General features: G+C 41.4%; 1 protein-coding gene across 5 annotated transcripts; it reads right to left on the reverse strand.

Annotated features, from left to right (window-relative positions):
* Window positions 1-354: 354 nt before the first annotated feature.
* On the reverse strand, window positions 355-11,320 carry LOC110976638 (glutathione S-transferase theta-1-like). 5 transcript variants are annotated; one of them, XM_022230094.2, is made up of 6 exons: window positions 11,300-11,320; window positions 5,473-5,618; window positions 4,611-4,698; window positions 3,925-4,075; window positions 3,220-3,387; window positions 355-2,400 (listed from the first exon to the last, which is right to left on the reverse strand). In XM_022230094.2, exons 2-6 carry the CDS (start codon window positions 5,582-5,584, stop codon window positions 2,245-2,247), a joined length of 675 nt encoding a protein of 224 aa, XP_022085786.2. In that variant the 5' UTR covers window positions 5,585-5,618; window positions 11,300-11,320; the 3' UTR covers window positions 355-2,244. The 5 variants fall into 5 exon arrangements, with proteins under 5 accessions (XP_022085786.2, XP_086996793.1, XP_086996794.1 ...); XM_087140667.1 differs by lacking the exon at window positions 11,300-11,320 and adding an exon at window positions 10,878-10,939; XM_087140668.1 differs by lacking the exon at window positions 11,300-11,320 and adding an exon at window positions 8,984-9,140.
* Window positions 11,321-11,655: the final 335 nt, after the last annotated feature.

An 11,655-nucleotide genomic window follows, 5' to 3' on the forward strand; every position in this document is an offset into this window, starting at 1 on the left:
ATGGCGTCCAATTAGTCAAAACAACTTTAGAAGTGGTCAAATTACTAGAATAAATAGTGTCTCGAGGACACATAGCACTCATAATTTATGGTCATATCAGGAAAATTTTCCTTCATATACATGCATAATTAAACTGGTATACAGTCATCCTTGGAAACACCACATTTTCTTTTCAACCTTCATTTTGTAATTTTGTTTGCTATTTTCAAAGGTATTTCGGAGCCTTTTTAGCGTTTTATGCAAAGCACTGCCACATTCATGTGAAAAACTGACGACGTTGTAGGGAGAAATCTTGACCACTGCTGCACTGACATGATGCGTGCATGAAAACCGGTGGAATGTGTAACACAGGTCTTCGCTGCCCAAATTTCCTTTATTGACAACTAACGGCTTGAGGATCTGGCAATAAGCCAACTAACAACGTATACCGCTCCTCAGGAAAGTTTTCAATAGCAAAATTTTAACAGAAAACCTATAAACTGAGCAGAGCCCTCCCTGGTTGACATCATGGCAACAGCACCCTATACTGTCCGGAAAAGCAGGGATAGATTCCAAGCGAATGTTCGATGAGGATAAGGATTTCTGTCGATGAGGATAAGGTTTAGGACATTTATTTGGGATATGTTTCTGGGGGTGGGAATGGAGGTCAACATTTGTTTGTGTGTACGTCTGAAATACCTCCAGGGCACTTTTCCAGTTGTTATTATTAAGTCAACAAATAATAATTTTATGAGCAATTATTCTATCTTACCGTTATAATACTATTCGAATACTACACGAGCTTTTTTTTTTTTACATTACTGGCTCCCTCGGACTTATATTCGATATCGTATCATTGAAGTTGGAAGTACGTTGGCAATTTACACCGTGAGAAAGCAAATGATCGCGTAGTAAATATACCATTGCGTTCAACAGGTGAGGAACAGCACAACATGGAAGTGACAAGTTCCTTTTTCAGCGTCTTACCATTACGTCTGGGACCTAACCCCCACAACGGACATGCTGACGCCTTTCTGCGTTCTAAAACTGTTCTAACCTAAAGTGTGTGAGTCGGAAGACGGTACATGAGCTTATTTTGTGGTAAGATTGCTCAGTACAGGAAGAGTCTGTGCTTCTGCCAACAAACTCAAATGCAAGGTCACGAGGGGTTACATCCGTGGGACGGGGGGGTTATCCCCTTACATGTCCAATCCCTATACACACTCTAGACTATTGACCCCTAACACGTCCCCCAGATGTCTTAAACGAATTCCTGAGATTACGATCGAACAATGACCAACAAAAGGGGGCAGGTGTGCTCTCCGTCCCATATCTTGCTTCATATGTATCCGTGCATGGCACCAAATCACTGATGGTCATTGTACTGTACGTAAAACAGAAATCAGTTGGCCATATACAAAAAAGTAACACATTTGGCGTCCATGCGGCTTCCAAGGAAAATTCAGCAGCTCCCCTCACAATCTTTAGCTAAACATTGGCTAAACAGTGCCAATTTCGGACCCCATTACATCCAAATTCTCAAAATTGGAACCTGTGATTCCGGGCCAGAGATTCAGTGCCATATTTTATTCCATTGCCCAATTCCACGCCTCTCATACAACTCTCTAATACAGCGTATTTTGAGTGTATAACTTTCATTAATGAGCTTAGCCGACATATTTCTGGCCTTTTTGCGTGGGTGCACCCCTATGGTTGGAACTGAACTTCGCTGGTTCACGAACGACTAAGAAAATTAACTCCCGACCAACCGATGAGGGGGTGCTTCTGCTCGAGGTGGACAGACTCATCAAATATTAGGCGCCGTCAGGATTACTACGGAGGCACTGCACTCTCACGAACATTCTTCAGTCGGACGCACGTGTGGCAAATTACGACTCCCTATTGGTAAAAGGCGCATGCAACACATGCGTACCACCTGTCCACGAGCGTTGTGTGACTGCAGTAATGGCTTCTAATTCTGGTCGTCGAATTACACTATACATCAAAATTAATTGCATTAATGTGAGCTTCGTGCTTACACCTAGTAAATAAAAAACCGAGAATACGTTGCTCAAATTTACAAGTAACGAGATTACCTTTCGGCACATAGGCCTATTACTGCGAATATGTATGAATTTTTCTTTGTTTGCATATTCAATTACTGCATTGTACCTGTTAGTGTGGATTTAGTTATATGCCAGCCTAGAATGAAGGCAAGTTGCCTCATTACGTTCAAGTAACAGTGCCATTAATTAATGGGTTCCATTACTTCTTCAGCTGTCGGGCGCCGTGCTTAAAGAGATCCTTAAAAACTTCGTCGTAGTCGGGGCGGAGTTGCTCCTCAACTCTCTCCTTCCAGGCAGCGAGTTTTGGGTATTTGGCCAGCACATCGGTCCTCGTGACCGCAAGGACTTGCATCAGCTGACAAACAAGAAACAAAAAGGGAAAGGTGTAAAAATTCGCCAGAGGAAAGACGGTTGTAAACACTTATTTGAGTCTCTGCGGTCTTTCAGTCCGCAGGCCAGTGTATCCCCAAACAAGGTGCAGGCAAATACTGTCTATTGTAAGCATAACATGTAAACTGCCGGTATTTTAACTAAGGTGATTTTAAACAGACTCTTTCCGCTTGATGATGCTTTTAATTTCATCGCAATTTCTTTAGCCAATCCAGAGAATAACCTTTGCTCTGAAAACGGATTAAGTGTCAAATGACAAAAAGGGTTAAGCCTGGTTTCTATATCAACGAATGATATGGAAACACTATCGTGGCATACGCAAAAATCGATGCAGACAGTCTGCAAAGTTGGACCAGGTTCAAAGCCACCAAAGAAGGTCAATACGTACAAACACGCACGCAGGCATAATGGCTGTACAAGGTGTGCCTGCCGCTTAGTACCATTCATTTTGCTTATTTTCTCCTTACACAGCCCCATTTAGCAGACTATAAACAAAATACATCAAGCTGAAGTATCCGTTAAGCTTCAAGAGACGATATTGTCACTTAAGAAATTTTCGGACGTCGTTTTGTTAATTGATTTTGGTGGGACTACGTCAAGAAGCGTCTGTTGTACGACTTTCTGCGTGTTGACGTCTTACGTGCCGTCAGCGTTCGAGGACACGTTTTTCATCATTTTGCATATCTACAATTACCGCGGAGTCATTGATAAAACGTCAGCGTCTTGGTTTGAATGAAAGGTAAAATGAATCTCGTTGGTCTGTAAACAACGGAATGATAATTACCCCCGATAAGCAGCATATGTCGGCGATGCTGATTTCATCCGAAGCAACATACTTCTTGTCTCCAAGAAACACTTTCTCGATGATTCCGAGAGTCTTGTCGAACGTCTCGAGATCTTTGGCCAGTTTGGCTTCGTCGACTGGCTTTCCAGTCCGTCGCGGCGTTACGACCTCAAAAGAGACGATCAATACAAAAATCCAATAAAAGAAATCCTTGGCATTTCTCAGTATACTGGTACATAGATACAAACACAACCATAAGTTTGATCTGAAAATTGAACCAACGATAGAGCCGCCCCTTTTGAATGATCTCATATTTTTTGGGGTGGGGGGGTACTCAACACAAATCAAAATCTTGAGTACCAAAGTTACATATTGATAAGACCTGAAGCTATGCATGGTGGAAGTAGTTAGGTAGGCTTGCGGTTGCACCATGTACAAGAAAATATCCCTTTTATGAGTGCGTGGTGCTGAGAAGAACCGATAGTGGACACTCGACGTTCCGAACAGTGTGCTCTGTTCGTCTTCAGGAGGGTGACCCTGAAAACTCAAGTTACATATTAAAGGCTAAATAAACTTATACAAAGTGTTCCATGTAGGAGTGTGTTGCTCGGAACTTGAAACTTGAGTGACCTTATCATCAATAGCTATACAGGTACAGTTCTTATCATTGAAACTAATGCGAGGTACGTTTCATATTGTACATACCACGTCATGGAAAACGCCTCTTGCAGCTGTCTGGAGACCAGTGTGATGCCAGTCTAAATACCGATTGACTTTGGCCTCTACCTTCAAGTCGTCCGGGTACCAGTGATCGGCCACTTTGTATTTACGAGCCAGATACCTCAAAATCGCCATACTGTGAGGCAGAAACCAGACCGGAATTAACTTTTATTTCTGGTCGACACACCTCGTATGCTCTGTCCCAAGAAAACTGTGCTAACATGAGCTAATTCTGTCATATTTTGATTATCATCATAGTGTAGTGACCATCTTTCTCGTCATACTTACACGTTCTATAAATCACGAAAGTTTTTTTAATCTAGCACAATTACGTCTTAAATCAAAACAATATCAAGCGTGGATCGTGAAAAACCGTCTCAAGTTTCCAATTTTTAGGACGTATGATGGAAAAGTTATTTTATGTTATTAAGAAATGCACTTTCAAAAAAGTGATTTCCGGGTAAACATTTTATTATTCATGCGAGGGAAATACTGCTATGATACTACAAAGAGTAAAATTCAAATTGAATGATGCGAACATTGATACCGGAGTCCATTTCATTTTTACCATTCTAAGTATTTTTTTAATGAAGGGGGGGGGGGCTTTTCTGCACATAATAGCTATCCAGTATTTAATGAAGCCTTAGCACTTAGGCTACGACCATGTTTACCTTTCGGCAAGTTTAAAGTCATCATCCACAATAGACGGTACTTGGCCTAGCGGATTGATCGCCAGATAGGCTTCCTGTCTCTGTTCATCTGAAAAGACGACATGGAGACATGGATCACAAGAGAACTTAATAATTTTTCAATTAGTGCATTACGTCGCTATTCTACAAGTTTCCTGGTCTGCACCGGCCCGCCCTTAACGGGGAGATGGGAAAGGCGGCTATTCCTGGAGACGTGACATCATTATTCCAAGCACTCATAAGACTCCAACTTTTTAAACAATGACAAGGGTGAATTCCGCGTGACAGGTGTGCACCGCGCGCACATGCACTGATTAGGTAATTCACAATACGTTGCCCGTCAGTGGACGTGATTGGCCTACTTCTTTCACATGATTCGGTGAAGGAGGTTAGTTACCCTTTCCAAGTAAATGTGGGTGAGTGGCAGCAAGTCCCCAGGATTTAACGTACAGACAAATGAAACCATTTGGAATCTTTTGTAAATCTAAAGTGCAAGGCACACGTAGCCTATTGCTTCGGTTGCGTCAATAACAGCAAACGCAAAAGGGGAGTCAGGTCAGTGTAAAGTGGCTCTTTCCCCGCCTTCCACCTCTGTGACCCGGGTCTAAATCCCACCCAGGTCAGCATGTAGATTGGGTTTTCAGTTCCTGCCTGATTCCGTGGGTTTTCCCTAGAACCATGAGTGTCCTTTTACCTCTAAATCTGGACGTTTCTTCATCATCTTCTCAATGACCACTTCATCCCGTCATGAGCATTTCCATTGGATGAACAGAATAAATAGATGAATAAAAATACCTTATTTCTCAAAATTACACATATTCCCTTCATTGTATAAGAAACATACCGTGGACCAGGTCGATATTTTTCTCAACGTACGGAATCTTCGCAACCTTACAGAACAGGTAGACACTGCGAGCAGGCTGGGACATCCGATGTCCACAGACCGTCAACACCATGGCGGACAGGAAAGGTTCAAACCCTGAACAATATCTAAGATTAATAAAAAAGGCCGTAAATGACATCCACTTCAGTACATGTATATACATATCTTACTATATAAATGTTATTGAGAAATGAGCTATTAATAACAGATGTGGCCATTTTTTGAAATGTCTCCTTATGATGTGTTGGTGCCGGAAGGCAACAATTTCTGGGCGTAAACCTGCCAGTTCCAAAGGACGGGGGGGGGCGGTGACTTAAATTGCCTGGCCCTACACAGAATCTTAACCCCGGCCTCACCTTACATCAAAACGACTACGTTAATGCTTATGTACTCTTTCAGCATTTATTTTGGTTGTTGGGACGCTCGATAAATACCTCCAACTTCTTTTTTGATTTAAAAGCCCACCCCAAAGTCAAAATATGGGACATATACCCGAAGAAGGTGTGCTCATGCACAAGTCTACGGAAATCCCTATACTATACTGACTACACGTGCACTTTCAGTGTCCTTCCGCTTTAGATGTCACTAGTAAGTAATAGAAATGATTATTTAATTATTTTCAATATAGAGTTTTTTCAAAGTCTTTGACCGTTCTGCAACCGATGATGGTGCCAAAATCATGAAATGGACGTTGTCAACTCCATAACCTGCGTCTCTATTGAGGACGAATCAAAGAATTTTTAGCGCTCAGCTCCGTGTCCACACTTAGCGAATACGATCGCTCGTCGTCATTACACCCGACCTCACACAGAATCATGAAACAGTCGTTGTGGAATGAGCTTTAACAGGTACATCCGGTTAGAACTGAGAAATTCAATGGTTGTGCATACCGCGAGTTGCCAAGAATACGCCCCAGCTGACCTTATGAGTGTTTACCTTGATACCTTGACAGGAAGGGAACAAGACTTAATTGAGTGATATTGGGCCCGACGAAATGCCTGAAACTTGGGCATAAGCCTACCGCCAGTTTCTACAGAAAGCGTTTTCCAGCTTTACCTATATACAATAATTGTGGCGGATCTATCTTCCCATGGCGTAAGCCTTGAAGCGCTGAATACACGTACTTGCACCTAATCCCACCCCAGCCTTAAAATGATACAGATACATTGGTGTCTCTATGTGCCTAACTCACCTGTGGTGTTGATCAATGTGTACGCCTCCGTCGGCTGACTGCGAGGCGCGGAACCCCAGCTAGTTCAAAGGTTACTACAAATCAAAGCTTTGGCAGCAAACACAAATGCAAATCGCATGCGAGTGACGAGTTTATCTGCGGGCCGGGTCACTACTTCCTGAACAGTAAGGCACTATGGGGTCACACGCACACACTTTGCGTCTGCGGCTGTTGAGTGTGAATGCAGCCAATTCAGGCAATTCGTTATAACCATCCATGGCTAAACAGTAATAGCGCCTCCAAGAGGTTGTCACGAAGAGAGTAATATTTCACGATTACGGTCGACAAAAACCAAGGTCAACGCAAATCGTGGCATGTCAGGGAAAAACGTTTGGGGAAATGTTTGAAGGATTACGACACTGACCAACTCATTAATAAAATTCTAGTTTATGTGAGCATCGACGCGTGCATACATGACAACAAAACAAAACAAAGCAAAACAACAACAACAACAACAACAACCAAAAAACCACTTCAAACCCTAATATCATAACCATTTAGGCATTAAGTTTCTTCTCAACATTATAATTCAACATGTACATGTATTTGTGATCATGTATACTCGGTTCCCATATTATCGCGGTATCGGAAATTTGGAATGTTGCGTAGCCAGTGAGATCCCAATCGGCAATATTCGCCCAGGCAATCAATAATTTATTGCCTGAGAATGAGTTTCCTTAGACAGAGAGAAGAAATCTGCATGTTTCTGTAAGTTTTCAGAATTACTTAAACGCCACCCTGCCCTTGGGTATCCATTGCTCATTTCCCATAATTAAGTCAATTTCAAAATGGCCAAAGGTAAGGGCACATTTTAACTGCCAAAATGCCCATTTTGTTTCGGAGTAAAAAAAGGGCTTCTGCGTTGAAAACCAGTGCGTGCGTAAAGCGGGCCCTCGCACCTACCCTTCGCGCCTAGGGCAATTAGCAAATAATTATGTCGGCTATATTGTCGAAATTTTTTGCTTTTCTAATACAATTTGAAGGATTTGCAACGGATATTTAGAATTTTGAATAAAATTGTTCAGGTCTAATCAGATGGTAATAACTCTCGGAGAATTAGAGCTCAGAAAGAAGAAGAATATCTTCAAATCATACCGAAGGCAAACCCCTTTATTTTCCAGATATCTTTCTGCACACTGGAAAGACCGGCACAAGGTACACAAACACTGTTTCTAAACTGAACTTAATTAATTAAAAGTTGACTCTCTTAGAGAATTCACTTCGTTACTGAAAAGCTGTACCGTAACCGTATGGTGAGGGCTTACCCCATCTTGGTCATGTCTAAGGCAATGCTTCCAATCGGCTGTTTGTGGCTATGGCCATAGTTTTAGAGACCCTATTACGCTGTTGTGGAAAATCCACAGCCGTACACCACTCATTTTACACAGAGGCTAACTAGTATCCTAATCTTTGTAACATAAATTTATCTAAGCACGCAACTACATGTATATGCAAATACCCTAACACTGGCCCGTAATTGCGATGCTGTAAACCTTTTTTACCTGTTTAGGCCCTAATGTTTGAGTTTAGTGCCAATTTAAAACAAAGAACTGTATAAGGACAACGTTCCTCGGCAATTTTTGTAAAGCAATACAGCTAGAAACTTCAAAGAAAAAAAGAAACACACGTAACTCTTACACACAATCCGGCGCCTGTACATGGTGCCTTGAGGGTTACCGGAACAATGGAAGGTACTCCACAAGGTCAGTTTTGATCCTTGAGGTGTACTAAAGTGGTACCCCACAAGAATTTCACGAAATAGCTATTTCAAATTTACTCAAAAAGGGGAAATTTTCAAGTGCCATTCATCCATCGCAGATTGAAGTGTTTTATATAAGTGACATACGGTCGAAATTTCAACCCAGGAAACTGAATTTGGTTGAAATGGCAGCGATGTGAAGTTTTTTCCGTGTTGTGTGGGAGTTTTGTACACGAGAACAAAGGAAATACCCCACAAGTGTACATATGTAGGGCAAGGGTTCGTAAGTGTGACTTCACTTCAGTTTAAACCACGCCCACTGCACATGAACCACAACACTGTATTCATCGTCGTTTACTGAAACCATGGAACCGGAAGTTAGCGCGAAACTTCGGCGATCGTCCAATGGGAGCCAGTGGCGCGTCTTCCTTTGTAACGAATTTACGAACCGGATAACAAAATGTACATGCATCATAATTGCCTAAAGTAAAAATGTGGGTGCTTTAAGTAAACTGTAATTTTTCATAAGTAGGATCACGTACATCTGAGGAGAGTCTGTATATTTCGTGATCCGGGTTACTTCTTCTGTTCAGAGGTGAACTCAAAGAGAGGCCTGAAAACCTCGTCGAAGGCAGGTTTCAGTTCCTTGATTGCTCTCTCCTTCCAGGCGGCCAGCTTCGGGTAATTGGCCAGCACGTCGTTCTGCTGGATCGTGACAACTTGCATCATCTGCATACACGAGGTGACAAATATTTCAAGGAAAAGACGTAAGAAACTCGAGTGATTTGTAGATGTTTTCTCATGGCCGTGAAGAATTGTAAACAAACTTGAAGAATTTGGGGGTAAGCCCGAAAAAACGTTCCCTGTTTATTGTATAACAAAATGGGCTACCAATCAAAAATACATTTATTCTTCATTTTCTTCTCTTTTTCGTAACGGTCAAAATGAAACAAAATGATGTGTCATGGTCCGATGTCTGTTGGCCTTATAATTCCTATTAGTTAATAAAAAACAATTTACTTTGTTTTAGCGCACAATCCGACTACCCACCGCTACTTATACGTGTGCTTGCGTACCAAATGCGCCATGCTATAAGCAGGTTGGTTTCATAGGATCGTAGCATACGCTTGGCACACTTGTAAGCATACACATAGCATGAAAAACGCCCTCACTTGCCACACAACAGAGATCCACTGCTGTGGTGCGCAAGCTAAAAACAACTTGCACAAGGAAAATACCATAGAATGGAAAGGGGTGTTCGGGAAAATGAAAGTAAAATTCTATAACAAAATCGTTGGAAATCCATCATATAATTGACTTCTTTTGAATCTCTGACTAAAATAGGTTTTGATGAATGGGAATAAATATATGTGCTAGGCTGGCTCAGGGGACTGAACATGACTACATGTAATTGCGTCCATTCTCCTGAGCCTGTCTTTAGCACACGTTTAAGAACGGCCAATCAATGTTCAATCCCTCGGTAATGACTTTTAAAGGACACTAATTTTCATTTTTTTAAATTAATTTTTCACCGTTCTGCAGCCGATGCTAGTGCTAAAATCATGACAAAGACGTTGTTGGTTTCATAATCTGCTTCATCTCTAATCTGAGGAAGGATCAAACAATTTGAAATAACGCTGAGCTCGACGTCGATGTCACACGCGACCTCACACAAAGGTGAGTCACTCTCCAAGGCCTCTTAGTGAGGCTTTCATGCTGAGTATTCAAGAAGAAATCCACCAAGTACCAATTGTCTTGAAACAATCGTTCTGGCACAAGCTTTGACAGGTGCATCGGTTTAGAACCGACAAATTCAACGGTTGTGCCTCACCTTCAAGGATGGCAAGATGAACAGATTGTAGTGTTTTCTTGAGAACTCGTTATCTTCATGAAGTTCATTTAAATAACGACGCACATTTTGGTCAACATTGCGTGTGGTAGGTACAGTTGATTGACCATCGGTTCTGCAAACATAACAGTCCAAGTTCCCTGCAGCCTCGAAAACCTACTTTAACAGAAAGCTTTTTATCCAGAAATATCTGGAAATTATCCAGCTACATATGATACATAACCATTTTGGGCAGTCATTTGAAAGAAAAACGAGCTTTTTGGTGGTCGGTAGTTTGCCGGCATAACGATCTCATATATTCTGAAATAAATATTGATACATTTATGTAGATTAGAAGTTAGTAAGTAGGCCTTTAAGGAATTCAATCCAAGTTATAATCAAGTCCAAACTACACGTTAACATACCATCTTCTGTTAAAATTCAGGAATTTTACCGGTTTACTAAACAAGATTTTGTTGCCTGCAATTGTACTCTCAAATAAATTTACAAATCTTCAATATTCAATAAATTGATCACTCCCTCAGTTGTACGCATACATTATTACATGTAGGCCTATCATTGCAGCGTATGTTTAATTACACACTTACAAATCGTATGCGGGATCGACACCCCTGGAATACACGCAGTGAATTGTATTCAAGATGGCTACTGAAATAAACAAGTTAGCGGGAGGTTTCAGGGTTTACAGCGGTATTCTGGTGCTGAAAATACAAAAATACACCGCGCAACTATAAGAAGATAAACGTCACAAATAACATATCACAACTGGCAAATACGTTTACAAACTCACACATAATTCCGTATAGCTTGCATATGCCCATGCAAAACACGACGATAAATCTTCCAAATATCGACTCAACTTACGAACAAATACACTGCGTCACGACAGTGTTGCAATAAGTTTCCCAAGTCACGTGAGAAAAAGTATAAATAAATACAAAGTGATCTCAAATATACATTATGGGCACATTTTCTATCTTAAACATGACGAAAACGCAAGTGAACTTACAGTCTTCAGCTTCCGACGGCGTTTAACGAAGACTGACCCGAATTGGAATTTCCCGCACTGACATGCCCAGTAAGATCACGTGGCAAAGGAATAGCGCGACGTGATTGGCTGAATGATACCACATGACTTAATATGCATTGCAAATTACATACAATGAATAACAATACGTAAAGCAATGTAAGAACCGTGTGGCCTGACATCATATGCAAGTTTAACCCAGTCATAAAAAGGAATCTTCAAAGGCAACAATTCGCACAAGTCGAACCCAGCTGGACTAGACAATGGGTGCGTTCGATTAGCTTACACGTGTAAGTCAAACTTACACGAGAGCGTTCGTTTAGCCATCACGTGATGTT

This window comes from Acanthaster planci, linkage group LG09, assembly GCF_054643075.1.
Source record: "Acanthaster planci isolate LZ-2023a linkage group LG09, COTS_SCS, whole genome shotgun sequence".
NCBI classification, from domain to species: Eukaryota; Metazoa; Echinodermata; class Asteroidea; order Valvatida; family Acanthasteridae; genus Acanthaster; species Acanthaster planci.

Coding starts and splice junctions, on each gene's coding strand:
- LOC110976638 (XM_022230094.2), bottom strand. CDS start 5,584: ATGGTGTTGACGGTCTGTGGACATCGGATGTCCCAGCCTGCTCGCAGT. Junction 4,699..5,472: donor AAATATCGACCTGGTCCACG/GTATGTTTCTTA, acceptor TCGTCTTTTCAG/ATGAACAGAGACAGGAAGCC. Junction 2,401..3,219: donor ACATATGCTGCTTATCGGGG/GTAATTATCATT, acceptor CTTGTTTGTCAG/CTGATGCAAGTCCTTGCGGT.